At 59.1% G+C, this 14,550-nt stretch overlaps 2 protein-coding genes across 4 annotated transcripts in view; one reads left to right on the top strand and one right to left on the bottom strand.

Annotated features, from left to right (window-relative positions):
* ST7L (suppression of tumorigenicity 7 like) overlaps positions 1-6,769 on the top strand; it is a 31,993-nt gene extending 25,224 nt beyond the window's left edge. For both annotated transcript variants that reach the window (XM_021377511.1, XM_021377510.1), the window contains exons 18-20: positions 2,654-2,907; positions 4,199-4,746; positions 5,872-6,769. The gene's annotated coding sequence lies outside the window, so the exon portion shown is untranslated. The remainder of the gene's footprint in view (positions 1-2,653; positions 2,908-4,198; positions 4,747-5,871) is intronic.
* On the bottom strand, positions 2,781-13,866 carry WNT2B (Wnt family member 2B). 2 transcript variants are annotated; one of them, XM_021377518.1, is made up of 5 exons: positions 13,558-13,866; positions 5,978-6,198; positions 4,449-4,726; positions 4,045-4,309; positions 2,781-3,566 (listed from the first exon to the last, which is right to left on the bottom strand). In XM_021377518.1, exons 1-5 carry the CDS (start codon positions 13,719-13,721, stop codon positions 3,337-3,339), a joined length of 1,158 nt encoding a protein of 385 aa, XP_021233193.1. In that variant the 5' UTR covers positions 13,722-13,866; the 3' UTR covers positions 2,781-3,336. The 2 variants fall into 2 exon arrangements, with proteins under 2 accessions (XP_021233193.1, XP_021233192.1); XM_021377517.1 differs by having other exon boundaries at positions 3,424-4,309.

Genomic DNA, 14,550 nt, shown 5'->3' with positions numbered 1-14,550 from the left:
ATTGCATTCTCCCATACTGACTCATCAGCTGAGATTTCAGAGAGTAATTCTCTACTGCTAGCTGGAGCAGCCCTTCGTGTCCAGTGTCCAGTAAGAAGAGAGATGAATGCTTCCACGCAGGCCTTGACAGGTTGTTCAAATGTTAGTCAGAATACCCTGATAAATCTATGCCTGAAACTTGGACCGGTCACAGGAGTGCGGCTGTTGGGCTAGCCCTGGTTCAGCACCCTGGCACAGGTGCACGAGCACCGCTTTCTGGATTGGCATGAGGGTGATGGAGAACAGAGGGGTCTACAGCTGTGACAAGGGTTTTCAGGACTGGGGTGTAACGGAGCGGTGCATACATTCTGGATTGTTGTAGGTCAGCGTTTGATCCATCTGCTCAGTACAACCATCCAGAAACATCGTGGGGTTGCCTGGGCCAAGGCCATCTCTCACTTGCACGTGGCTTGGTAGAGAGAATGCCCCATGTCTTGGATATATTTTGCCTCCTCCTCCTGTGCATCCTCCCCAGCTTCTTCAGGGAAGGTAATTTATTCAGAAGCTCATTTAGCAGTTAATTCTGCTCCTTGTTTGTGAGTTCAGCCATGCTTTTGACTGCAGGATAATTAGAACATGATCTTCCATAAAAGGCTCCCCGTACACTTTAGATTACTTAAGAGGGGCTTGTGAGTGGAACTGAGTATTCCCTGACAAGACTGCAGCCTTCATAAACTTTTATAGATGGAAAACATCTGCTTTCTGAAGATGAGTGCACCGAAGGGGAGTTTCGGGAGGCCTCATCTGTGAGAGGACTCACAGCGCTCTGATTTCCATTCAGCCTGCAGTGGGACGTCCTCCTGCACGAGCACTGGGGTTAGTTCTGTTAACCAGCACTGCTGGCTCCCGGGCATCGTGCTTGTCATGCTTCTGCTAATCGCTTGTTAATAAACAAGAGGAGAGCGCAGCCTCGCGTGGCCCTCTGCAGAAGGACCTCCTGCCTCGTGGGCTGGAGCTGTTGGGCTGCATCCACGCCCTCTGCTCCTGGTCCTTCTGCAGCCCTGCAGTGCCAAGGGCAGGCAGCGGGGCCCTCGTGTGCTGTCGGGGTGGGACTGCAAAGGGAGATGGTGCTGGGTGGGTTGGTGCTGCAGGAAGCACAGCCGGGCAGGGGGATCCTCACCGTGGTTTCGTATCTCTCTGCTCATGGGTCACCTCGGTTCTCATCCTGCAGGACCCCAGCCCCTCACAGCCTGCCTGGGGTGAGGTGCTCCCCGCTGCCCCCATGGGGGCTGTGTGAGCTCTTTGAGCCCTTCCCATCAAAGCAGTCCTCCATGGCCTTTCTGTCCCCGCTTAAGCCAGCATTTCCTAGGGCTGCCGGGTGGAACCCTCGCTCAGAGGTGGCTCTTTGCACAGCGGCCGGTGCGTGGCTTAGAAGCAGGATAATCTTTGTTCTAATCCCATCCTGCTACTGTGACCCTTTGAACGTTGGTGTTGCACAGAGGGAGCCGGGCAGGCTGACAGGAGGAACCCGTCAGTCCCGGGAGAGGTTGGACACCGTTCTGGAACAGCAGCGGTGTGAAATCAGCCCCGAGTTAAACGTGTTTACACGTGGGTGTCACTGCGGGCTCCTCCTTCCCATTGTTGGAAGCTTGTAACGCACATCAAAACACGCTCTGTGCATTTCCCGACATGCACAGGATTTCATTACGTGCCCTTCAGCGCAATGACGATCAGTAGGAGGAAAACAGGTAACGTTTCCCTTGGTCACAGTGCCTGGCAGAGGGCGGCTGAGCCCGGTGCTGCAGCACAGGCACTTTGCTACGGTCGGGCTGTGCCATCAGCTCCAGCTGTGCGCTCAGACTGGGGGCTGCTGCAGCCCCAGACCTTGCTGCCGTGAGCTCCTTGAGGCTTTGGTTCAGGATGTTGAGCTTCAGTATATGTTCAGGAATTGGGGTGGTTTAGGAAATCCTTTTTTTTTTTGGGGGGAGGGGGGGGATCAGTTTAGTTAAAGGGTTCGGTGCTCTTGTGCACTAAGGCTGCCTGTGTGGGTTGATCACACTGGGTACTCCTTTGATCAGTATCTGCATACTGAGTACAGCATCTCTGATCAGTGCTTGTGCAGGTTGGGGGGGGGGGGGGGGAATAGAGGGAATTTCTGGAGATGAGAGGGGTTAATCCCCATAACATATCCACTTACTGCTTGGCTGCTCCCTGCCCTCCTCTCACCAGCTGCAATTGTAGCTGATAGCTGGAGTTTGGGTGTTGTCAGGGAAAGATGTGGGAGCGGATCCGGTGCCTCCCGCCTGACCCAGCGTTCTGCTGCTGGCTGTCCTGGAGCACGCTGCTGCCAGGAGGGTTCCTCGTGGGATCTGGATACCAGGACACTGCTCTGTGAGGGGCGAGCACGGGGGGTGGCCGTGCCCTGGGATGGGGGAGCTGGGGCAGGAGGGGCTGCAGCAGCCGAAGCCCGCGGGGTTGGAAGCACAAAACTGGGCATGCAGAAATACAAAAAGCAAAGGACATCATTTTCTGATATAGGTTTATAATGAATTTTGACTTAAAATAATAAGCAGTATACACACAACGTACAAGTGAGTTTTACAGAGAGATGCTCTTGTATCCGTCAACTTCCGAACCTACCAGTAAGTTCACAGATCTCGTTTGCTTTCTCTAGCCCTCTGCCTGCGAACTTCTACGGCCAGCCTCCATCTGTCACCTTCGTCTTTTTGCAGTCGTTCAGGCTTCAGCTGACAGTCCACGACTCCGCGTGTCACCTTCGCCGGGAGACAGGGAGAGGACTGTGCAGGAGTTGCTCAGCGAGTGTCAGTAGTGCAGTGGGGACAGCGTGCCAGGGCTGCTCGAGGGAAGCACGGAGACACGGAGCATCCTGAAGGCTTTGCAACACCCTTCCTCTGGCCTTGCAGAAAGGTAAAAGCAAGAATGTCGTCTGCGAGAGTTTATCATTCAGAAACAGTGGGTTTAGTTTTGCTGGTGAAACTTCTCGGGGAGGGGCAGCGTGGCTCCGTCATTGCATCCCGATGGTCAGTCCTCTCAGTCCGTGTCTGCTGCACTGCCCCTCTGCGAAGGTAACGACGGCAGCAGAAGTTTCACAGTCGAAGCGAGGTTGGCTGCCTCCTGGGTACGGGGCCTGTTTTGCTGAGCAAATAGAAGGGTCCACAGCACCTCCCTGGGAAACGTAGCCCTTTCTTAGTGCTTTGCAGAGTTAATTAATTAAATAAAAGCCATGCAGTCGAACTACGGCTCCCAGAACGCAGTGGCCCACGGGGCGCAGGTGTTTAAAAATGGAAAAGGTCGGGGGGGTTTTACAGCCGGCTCTGCGCTTTGCCGCCCGTCTCCTCAGGTCTGGTCCAGCCACTCGGCCCGTTTGGGAGCTTTACACGTGTGCACGTCCACAGTGTCCTCGCACTCCTTGCAGCGCACAGCGCAGCACCAGTGGAACTTGCACTCGCACTTGGTGACGCGGGTGACGCGGGTGGTGTCGTAGCCCCGGCCGCAGCACATCACTTCGCAGCCATCGGTGCCGCGGGAGATCTTGTTGCACACGCGCCCTGCGGTGCCCAGCGAGCCTGGAGGGGAGCAAACGACAGCGGGTCAGGCGGTTCCCCCCGCACCGTGCTCAGAGCTCCCCGCAGCCCCCACCCATGCATCCACCACCTGGGGCCTCAGCCTGGGCTGTTTTATCGTCGTTTCCGACGCGGTGCGCCCAGATGCGCTGCTATGAGGTGAGGGCTGTGAGCAGGCTGCTTTGCACGTGCTTACTCTGCTTTGCTGCAGGCGAGCCTTGCAGCAGCAGCAGGGGAGCTCCACACTGCCCTCGGTGCCCGTGCTCAATTGAGGAAGCCGTGATCCCCCTGGACCAAGGCTGATGGGGGCTCTTTCCCCACCAGTGCATGGTACCCACGGAGCATCCTGGCCCCAGGGATGCTCCAAGAGACGTGGAGTTGCACCCTAATGGGGCCGGGCCAAGCTGCACCCTTGGGGGCTGCAGACCATCGGGGGGCAGGGAGAGCTGCTGTAGGTGCTTATGGGAGCTTTTGGCTGTACCTGCTGACTTGTCCATCACGCAGTAGTCAGGTGAGTTCTCAAAATACACCAGGTCTGTCTTCGTGGGCTTCCTGAAATTCTTGTTGGCCACGGTGAAGCCGGTGCCGTCCTGGTTCATGATCACCTGGATGGCCCCATTGTATTTCTTCCGCAGGTAATCCCCCGTTTTCCGGAAATCCGACATGGCCAGCCAACAAGTCCTTAGCGTGCAGGAGCCGCTGACCCCGTGGCATTTGCACTCCAGCTTCAGGAAGCGCTTCACAGCCTGCAGGAGGAGAGGGAGCACGTGGGGCCTGGGAAATGCTGGCCACGACCGGCGGGAAAGGAGCCCCAGGGACGGGTTCTCTTCGGGATCGCGGTGCTCTGGACCCTGCCCTGACCCCACGAACCCCAGCCACACTCACCATCCTCCCGCAGCGGTTGTTGTGCAGGTTCATCAGCGCCCGCGCGTCCTTCACTTTCTTCTCCTTGGCGTCCACGAAGGCTTTGGCGAAGCGGATGCCGTAGTTGATGTTGTCGCTGCAGCCTCCCCAGTCGAACTCCCCGCGCTCGTCCTTGGCGCGACCGCGCTTCAGTGGGTCACAGCCGCAGGACTTGAGCTCCCCTTGGCTGCAGGCGCGCGTGATGGCGTACACCACCCCGGCCGAGGAGATGGCGTAGACGAAGGCGGCCTCCCTGCTGCCTGCGGGCACAGAGCGTGCGGTGAGGGGTGGGCTGGGACGGGGCTGCAGCTCAGCTCAGCCTGGGGGTGTGGGGCGGGGGGAGGTGGGCTTTGGGAGCTGGCCCCCCGGGCTCCCCACGCAGCCCCGCGTGCCCCCCAGCGCTTCGTACCTCTGGTTTGAGTTCGCAGCTGGTTTTATAACGCTGTAAAAGAAGCTGCAAATCAAAACCACGTTCGTCTTCGTTTGGAGAGCCTTTGAAAGCAACTTCAAAGGGAACTGAGCTCTCTCTGGGCCTGGCAGGATGGGGTATGGCGAGGAGCTTTCATCAGCCCTTGTGCTCATCGGCTGGGATGGGACGTGGGGCCGCAGTGACGCTGGGACGCAGGGGGAGGCCGGGGCTGAGCCCTGAGTCCGCCCAGCATCCTCAAGCCCCATCCCATGCGTGCCCACGTGCCCCGCAGATGGGCTGCACCCGGCGCTCTGAGCAGGCCCTGGTGTGGCTGATGTGCCCCAAGCTCCCCGCAGTGCTGGGAAGGACGAGCCTGGAGCAGCAGTGCCACCCAAGCCCGGCCTTGCCTCCTTTGCCATGCGAGGAACAGGGAGTTCCCACGTGAGCTGCTGATTCCTGGCCAACCCCGCTCTCCAAATATTTATATATCCCATTACTGTTTACATACGAGCCTGTTCTCTGGAGGTGTCTCCTCCTTCTCCCTTCTCCCCCAGTGCTCCCCCTGCTCCATCTCCTCTGGTGCAGCTATTTCAAAAGCAGCGGTGTGCGCCCATTACTGCTTGATTAATTTACAGGGAAGGCAAAGCTCTCCCAAGCAGTAACCAAAGCCACGGGGCGCAGCAGCGGGGATGCTCCCAGCAACGCAATGGGGAACTGGGTGCAGATCCCTCTTTTGGGTCCCTTTTCTCCCTGCACCTCTCAATGTGCAGGTTTCTTTCTGCTGCGGTATCCAGACCACGGCTAATTTTTTTTTTCCCATCAAAATGTAATTTTAAGGGGGAAAAGGTTGTTTTTCTCTGTTCTGTATTTTTCCCCAAAGAAGGGACGCACCTCACTCGCAGCTCTTTCTGCACGCCAAAGCCACACACTCTAATTAAAGCAATTTCTCAGGACTCAGGGCATCTTCCCAGCTCTTTTTTCTTGTTGTTTATGCAGGGGGAAGATACGAAGAACTGTCCTCTCCCTCCCCCAGCGTTATGTTCAACAAGAGGCTCTCACAGCCCCGCACTGGGGCACGGCACGGGCACGCGGCAGCACCTACTTCTCAGCATCACCCTCCCGAAGACGGTGTGGTCCCGGTCCAGGGTGCTGCAATTCCAGCGGTGGTGGCGGAACTGGTACTGGCACTCGCGGATCCACTCCTTGGCTCCCTCCCCGACGGACTGCATGATGTCAGGGTACCTCTGGCACAGCTGCCTCTGCTTGTTCACCAGCCCGGGGATGTTGTCGCAGATCACCCTCGCTCCCAGCGCCCCGATGTACCTGCAGGGAGAAGGGCACGGCGTTACTGCGCTGCACGCGGGGCTGCAGGTGCAGGCTCTGGGCCCCCTCCCTGCTGCTGTGGGGCACAGGCACCAACGCAGTGCTCGGGTGGAAGAGGTGTGAGCTTCGCTTGTTGCTGCAGGCCTTGCTCATGCTGCTAGCACCCGGCTGCGTTTAAGGTCATGTCCTGAAGATGGACAGCAGGGCTGGGCTGCGCTGTCTGTCCTGCCTGCACGCTGCCTGCTCCTCTGTGCCGTGCTGGGTGTGCAGCGGGCAGCTTTCCCCACAAACCAGGGCGATCCCGGCTCTTCCTGCACCCAGCAGCCCTCGGGCCCGCGTGGACAATGGAGACATGGTGGAATTTTCCATCCCCATCCCATGCAGCCCCGTTGCTCTGCCAGCAGCAGGCTGCTCTGTGCCGGGGAGTGATTTTTGCCACATACCGCGGAGCTGTGATTCTGGCTGCAGGGGAAGAGGTTTGGGTGGGATTCAAATGTTTCAAACCCCCAGACTGGAAATAAGACCCTCCCTTTAATCATAATAAAGAGCAATAAACTTGGGCAATATGTCATTGTCTCTCTCTGGCCATGCTCTATCACTTCCATCAGCCTCAGTGATGGCTCCCAGGCTCAGGAAAGCCCAGCGAGCAAAGAAAGCAATGGGATCTTTCCCCCCCCCCCCCCCCCTCCCTTTATTTTTTTTTTTTTTTTTTTTTTTTTTTCCTCCCCCCCCCCTTTTTTTTTTTTACAATATTTTGTTTAAATGCTGGCCCCCCCCTTTTTTTTTTTTACAATATTTTGTTTAAATGCTGGCAGAAGCACGAGGTCATCTCAGGATGGAGCTGAGGACAACAGCTCCCCACGGCTCTGCAGCACTGGGGCCCGCGGGCGCTGTGTCCCTGCAGCGCTGCTCGCTGGTGCTGGCACGGGGCAGGAGGGGAGCGCGGGGCTGCAGACACACGGAGCCCAGCAGCACCCCCAGACCCGGAGCAAAGGAAACCTCCGGGCAGGATGAACGCTGCGCGCTCTCACGGTTGCACGGAGCTAATGACTTCTCTTTAATGCTCCCACTAAGCGTCCTCATCAGAGAAAAATGGGGGAGATGGGAGCAGAGCAGCAGGGCAGGGAGCCTGGAGCTGCTGTCCCCGGTGAGCGCGTTCCTGGTGCTGCTGAGTGCTCTGATCCCCGCAGCCCCACGCCAAGATCACGCACTGACACCGATCCTGGAGCTGCTGTGGCACAACGGGAGTGGGAAAGCCTCGGCAGCAGCCCGAGCTGCACTGCCCGAGAGCGGCTCCAGCGGGGTCCGGTTCTATGGAACGGGCCGAGATAGAGAACACGGGGAAATCTTCTGCCAAGCGGGATTTTGGGAGGGGAAAAAGACAAACATTTGTTTTGGATTGGTGCAGGCATCCCTTCTGATCTTACTGCTACAGCTCTGTGATGTTTTGAGAACACCGAAATAGGAAATGGAAGGGTGTTCTGAGAAGTTCCCACTTGCCTTAGCAGAACGGGCTGCTTCATTTTTTAGAAATGAAGCTGTTCTGGTCGCGGCAAATTCTGCGAAGCCCTTTACTCCTGGGGAATCCGCTTTTTTACAGCAGGAAAAAAAACCACTGCAACTTCAGAAACACCCATGAGAGCGCGGTGCCCTGACATCCCCGGGAACAGCACAGTCCTGGGCCCCTGGTGCCAAAGACACCGGTGATGGAGGGGCACCTACAGCCGGGAGGGCGGGACTGCTAATTGCACACAGGTGGGTAACGAGTCCTGCCCTGCCCGCTGGGAGCCGCAGCTGTGCCTTCAGGGGCTCCTGAGCAGTGTCTGCAGCACAGGGGTTGCTGTGGATCCCTCTGGTTCTGTTCCTGTTTCTCCTGGGGTTCAGCTCGCAGCGCTGTGCTCCTCCTGCTGCACCTCCACCTTCTCCTCGCCCCTTCCCATGAGGAACGACTCGTGCAGCACCAGCACAGACCGAGGGCTTCGTGCTCTGCAGGTAAGTGCTTCCAGAGCCTGGGTGTAAGGGAGGGGAAGCATCCCAGCTTGCTGCTGCCTGTTCTCTGCTGCTCGGGGCCGTCCAGCCGTGTGGCCGACGCTCTTTCCCAACAGCCTGCGCACGCCGGCTGCGCCGTGCGTGGGGAACAGGAGACAACTGTCACATGTTGGCTCCCAGTTGTTTTTCTTGCTCTAAGAGTCTGCTGACTTCTCCTCTTGTAAACAAGGAGAAACCTAAATTGCTTCTAAGATAAACATGCAAATCAGAGGCAGACGCGTCCATGTACTTGGCAGCACGCAGTTGTGCTAACCCCCTCCCCACGCCCGCCCTGCGCTGCGCTCCCGGGGCCGCACGCCCGTCTGCCCCATTGCTCCTGGCTCCTCGGGAGGCTCTTGCAGAGCTGCATGGCCCACGCTGCATCTCTACCCCTGGTGGAGGCTGCTCAGCAGCTCAGGGTTCTGCTCGCTTCTGCTCTCCCCGTGGGTTCAGGGGGTGTCTGTGCCGCTGTGCGTTGGCTGCAGGCTCTGGGATGTGCCACGCGGTGTCCCCAGGAGCAGCTCTTCCCGTGCCTCTCTCTGCCCCCATCTTCGTGGTGTTCGAGAGTCCCTTTCCCGATTGATAACTGTGCTTTTGGCAGCAGCCCCCTGCAGCTGAGCTCTTTAGCAAGAAATGCAAGCTCCCACTGTGGGGAAAGCAGGGTTGCACCAATTCCATTGAAGGCGCAATTCTAAATCAATTGATAGCAGCTGAGAACAGCTGAGGTCGGCACCAGAGGTTAAAGTGGGGTGCCCGTGTTTGGGGCTGCAGCAGAACAGACCCAATCCCGCTTGGAGCTGGGGGGCAGCTCCGAGCACATCCCCGTGGCTTCTGCTCTCTTCCTTCCCATCGAGAGGACATGGAATCTGCATTTTGGTGGGAGGCTGAGAGCCCCCGGTGGCTATTGGAGACACCTCTTCCCGATAGGATCGGATCCAGCATCCCTGCCTCTTTATCTGATAAAGAGCAAATTCCAGAGGGCCTGGCAGCATCTCGCTCCTCGAGTGCTTTGCATAGTTCCTGCGGAGGCTGCGCTCTCCTTCCTCAGCTCTGCACAGCACTGGGGGGGACAATTTATAGCCAATGGCACCGCGCTTTGGGTTGCAAGGTGCTACAGACATTTGAGATATTATTTTATTATTATAAACCCTGAGTATTTTATTAAGCCCCGCCGGGAACAGGGCCATCCTGGCCTGCTGGAATTGTTAGCGCCTTGGAGTGATTAATAGTCCTAATTTCCTCACTTAGAGCCACTGCTCTGTGTGCTGAGAGCGTTAGTCTCACTTGAATAATTTCTAATATCATAATGCCGGGTGAGGCTGCTCCGAGGGACCCGGCCAACGAGCCTGGGAGAACAGAAGGATTTCTTCTGTTGTGTCTCCGTTTTAAGAGACACTTCCTATAGGTGAAAGTGACCCTAATGAAAAATGAACTAAGAAACACAATTAGGGTTATTACAACTGAGCGGAGTGACTGAGAGAACCCATCTGTTCCCAAACGCTCCCAGCACAGCGCCAGGGCTGCCCCGAGGGCGCACTTTGCTCTCCATCCCTCCAATGTTCTTTTAAGAACTGGGCAGTTTCAGGGCGAGGGCTCCCATGGCTGGAGTGTGTGGGGATAAGGATGTCCCGGTGGCTGCCCTGCTGCTGCCATTACCATGCAGGGCACACTGTGGGGAGCAGCGTGGGGTCCCCAAGCCCCCAGCACTGCCCTGCCCGCAGCGTGCTGGGGACACTGGGCTCTGAGCACGGGAGCAGCAGCGTGCACACCCCAATGGGTTACACACTGCGGAGGCTCACGCAGCTGTCCTTCCCTTGGCTTAATTTCAGACATTCCTATCGATGCTATTTCCCCTCCCACACACCTCAGTGCGATGCCTGCTCAAGTGAGCCCCTCTCTGATATCCTAGAAAACCACGTGTGCAAGGAGCTCGACTTTTCTCTGTGCCCATCCGCTGCACACAGACCAGGACCCAGCACCGGTGTGGGATGGAAGCAGCAGCACCCGCTGCGGCGTCCCTGTCCCCACGAGCAGTGCCCCAAAAGGTTGAGCACCCGCTCAGCCCCAGCACGGGGCGTGCTCCTGCTCCATCATTTACCCTCATGGTGTTTCCCTGCTCGTGAGCCCTTCCCAGTCAGTGCACAGAGCTGAAGAGTGGCAGTGGCTGCCCAATGGGATGGAGCATCCCACCGCGCCATAGGTCCCAGCCTGGGGGCACCCCATGCAGTCAGACCCCACGCAACGCTTGACCCCAGCACGAGCCCACACCGCTCTGTTTTCCCCAGATTTGCTTTATCTTGTGGGGAGCCTGATGCCTCCCATCTGCTCCGGTGCCAGATGAAATCGAATATTTGTAGTTTCCAAGGGCTGTGGCTAGCAATAAACAAGTTAGCTGACGAGGATCTGGCGTGTCACGGCGTGGGGCTGCGGGTACGTGTGAGGGTGGGGTGTGCACGCTCTGTGCACATCTGCCTGTAACCAAACCTTCAGTTCCGCAATGGCTTTCCGCACCAGCGCGCTCGGCGGAGCTCTTGGTGGCCAACAAACCCTACTTGGTTATTTACGCCGCGTTTGTTTATTGCACGGTTCGTGTTTATAAGCAACGCTGGCCTAATCTTCCCCATCTTTCGGAAGGAATTTTGGAGGCCGCTCTCGGGGCCTCGCGGCACCGCCGGGCTCAGGGCACGGTCCCTCCTGCGCCGCGGGCGCTGCGCTCGCCCTGCCCGGGCACACTTGAGTGTCAACGGGATTTAGGGATTTTCCCATCGCATTCCTTTTTAATTTCCGTCTGTGTTCCAGGCGGTATTTTGTTGCTAAGTGATGTGTCATAGTTTGGGAGCTTTATAGTTTCGGGGCTGCTCCCCAGCCCGCGCCGTCCTGCACCCGCTGGTGGTCCTGGCAGCGCCCGCTGCTCCTCCCCAGCACCGTGCACCCCCAGCACCGTGTCCCCCCCCCCCTCACCCAGCGTTCCCCAGCTCCTGGAGCTCTGCACGGCGGCGGGGCCGCGCCTGACGTCACCCCAAATTAATAATTTGCAGTTGTTTAGAAGAAACATTTGGTTGATATTTCCTTTCCATGTACTCCGATCAGAAGCGGTCTGGTTTTTTTTTTGGTTTTTTTTTTTTTTTTCTATTAATCTACTTTAAAAGTTGACTCCGAAAATGAGAAGCATTTCCTCTATTTCCACAAGTTTATTGTGTGTGAATCCCTAGAAGAATTTGGCAATAATAATAAAAATAAGGAACGATGATGCACCACCAAATGTATTTACTGTAATATCAGTAGTGCTAAAGATGTGCTTGGAAACCCGTGGAAATCGCTGCATAACTTTTTCCCAAACCACAGCTGCTTGAGCCCGCTTTCAGTAAAGCACAACCTCAGCTAGAGACGCTGCTTGATCAGAACTGACACGAACAGCGGAGCAGCGTCCGCGTCCATGAAGGTTTTGCTTAGGAATGTTCTGGTCTATGCAAGAGAAAGTCCAATCAGCAGCGTGAACTTCTGAGTTCGACGTATTTGGTTTAGTTGGGTTTAGGTTTCCTTTTTTTTTTTTTTTAAAGTAGTGGTACTGAGGACCCTGGGGCCAATTCTGCTTTATGAGAGAGGCTGAAAGCACCGTGCTCAGCCCCACCGTGGCACAATGACTGTGTGGGGGCACTGCTCGCTGAGCTCTGCCCCATTTCTCAGCACTTCTCCCCCTCCTCTCTGCCTCGGAGCTGAGGGCACAAGCTGCTGTGAGAGGAGATCCAGCGGCCTCTGGAGAACGCAGCCCCCGAGGCTCAAAGTGCAGTGGGTTTGCTCCCACGTGCTGGCAAGAGCTGTGCGTTTGGAATTAGGGCCACCACCGCAGTGTGGTCACTTTGGGGAGAAGTGGGGTGTGAAAGCGAGGAAAACGGATGCTTTTCACACTGCTCCTAAGGGAAGGATTTGGGCTCTTCAGACGTATCTGTGCGCATTAACAGAACTGCTCAGCTCTGGGCAGATGCTGTGAGCCACAGCCTGTCCCCTTCCAGCAGCATTACCCCGTGCACCCACCCCCCGGCTCCAGCAAACCTCCCCCTTCCCTCGCCTCCTTGGTAAGGATGTGGAATTCTCCAGCTTCTCTGCTACCCTGAGACTCTGCCTCGGCTTTAGCGCAGCAGCGCCATCACCTCCTGCACAGATGTTGTCCTGTCTTTGCCTGCTGCGATGGGTGGGGGCCGAGCTGGCGGCTGGGAGCCAGGCCGTGCGTGCATCGACCTGAGCCTCGCTGCTGGCTCGCTTCCTCACCCCGGGATTTCAGCGCCCTGTGGGCTCACTGGGCTGCAGGTTTCCCCTGAGCACGGCGGGCATTGTGTCCTCTTGGAGCCCGGCCCCGCTCCTGTCCCCATGGTCGCTGCTCCCCTCCCTTTCCCCCTCCTGTCCCGGAGCTCTCGGAGCCGTGACACGCACGGAGCTCGGGCAGGACCTGCAGCTGCGTGGTGCTCCCAGCGCTGCGCTCCCTCGGGAAAGCCACTCACCTCCGTCAGTGGCAGATGGATGAAGTTCGATTCAATTCTGCTTCAGCCACTGCACTGCGCTAACGGTGACGGTGTGTAAATGGGGCTTTCCAGTAAGATTAGCGAGCGCTGTTACAGGACGGGGGAAGCTGAGAACTCGCGTGCGGCAATCAGTTTTCCTCGGGTGTTTCTGTGCTACTGAAATCGCGTGGGCTCGCTTGAAAACTTCACCCTCCCTGTTTTCCTAATGACTCTCGTTCTGTAAGCGTGCATTTTCATTGTTACGGGAACGAGGACAGAAAGGAAACTGATTTTGGGGAGGCCGGCCGGCTCTGCCGCGGCTCTGCGCGTGTTTTCTATGGCATCACCTCCGGCTGTCACGGAGCCGTATCTGATTCAAACGAGGGAGAGCGGTAATTCGGGAGCCGATGAGAAGCGATCGCGGAGCGCCGGGGATAAGAGAACAGTCCGGAGACGTTTGGGAGATAGATCGCGATCCCCGAATTGCAGAGGGTTAATAGCGGGGCTCCGGCTCTGCCTGCCGCTCAGCCCCAGCCCGTACCGAGGGCCCTCATCCCGCTCCTTCCCCGCTGAATGCCGGGCTCGAGGCTCTGCTCCCGGCTGTGCCCGGCCCCGATCCGCGGGAGGTGCGGAGCGCTCCCGTGCGGGGCTCCGCTCGGAGCCGGGGCGCGCCCGAAGGAGCCGGGACCCGCGGGGCCGCTCTGCCCGGCTCTGCCCGATCCCGCACGTCGGGCGTCCGCTCCCCGACCGTTCCGCAATCCCGACCGCGCTCCCCCCCGCGCTCCCCGGCCGGGAATCGCCGCCGCGGAGCCGTCGAGGCGCGGGCACTCACCACCACGAGGAGTCGGCGCGGGGCGTCAGGGCGAGCAGGATGAGCACGAAGGGCAGGCAAATCCGCGGGGCCGCGCCCGCCGTCCGAGGGAACGCTCCGCACTCCGCACGCCCGGGGGCCACGGCAATCCCAGGAGACGCTTCCAGGCGGTTTGGACTGAGCATATCTCTCCGGGGCGCGGTCCAGACGGAGAAATGAGCGGGGACGGGGCCCTGCCCGCGCTTCCCTCGGGCAAGGGCGGTGCGGGCGCCGAGCCGTGCCCGTCACTGCCCTCCTGCGCGGCTCCCGGCTCCGCGCGGCTGAGCGAGCCCCGGCTGGGCCCCCGCTCCCAGGCGCATGCTGCCGCGCGGGGGGCGGCGGAGGGGCTCGGGGGGTCCCGGGCGCTCAGCGGGGCCGGCGCCCCCCGAGCGGAGCGCGGCGTGCGGCGGGGCCGGGCCGGGCCATAGAGGTCCTTGTGCGGAGGGCGAGGACACACTGGGGATAGGAGCGCGGGGGCTGTGGCCAAATATTGACAGCTCCCTCCGTGCTCCGGGCTCTCATTGGGCAGAGTCAGAAGCGCGGAGCCACGGCTCTGGCCGGACCGACCCCCATTTCCCCAAGGGCACGTCAGACGGCCCCCTCCGGGATCCTGCCCGCCGCCCCGCGGGGCAGCTCCGGCCGCCGCGCCCTCCGCCGCGATCCCGCAGCGATGGAGCCGCCGTCCCGCGGCCGCCCCGTCGGGGTCCGCCGGAGAAGGGGCGCAGCGCGGGACGCTCGGGGCCGCCGCCGGCTCCTCCGCGCTCGCCCCCGCCAGGTGTCACTGCAGGGTGCCGAACCGCCGCGCTCCGCCCGCGCCTTTCCGCGGCTCGAGCTGCGGGCTGCGCTCCTCCGGGCCGGGCCGGGCCGCGGGCGCCCAGCAGAGCTCTGCTCCGCACCCACCGCGCGGGGGAGGTGTGCGGTGCGGCTGCCTCACCTTGGAGCTCCCCTTTCCCCGTCAGCCCTGCCCGTCAGCCC

The sequence above is a fragment of the Numida meleagris genome, chromosome 25 (genome assembly GCF_002078875.1).
Source record: "Numida meleagris isolate 19003 breed g44 Domestic line chromosome 25, NumMel1.0, whole genome shotgun sequence".
Taxonomy (NCBI): Eukaryota; Metazoa; Chordata; class Aves; order Galliformes; family Numididae; genus Numida; species Numida meleagris.
This window is presented reverse-complemented; position numbering and strand designations above follow the sequence as displayed.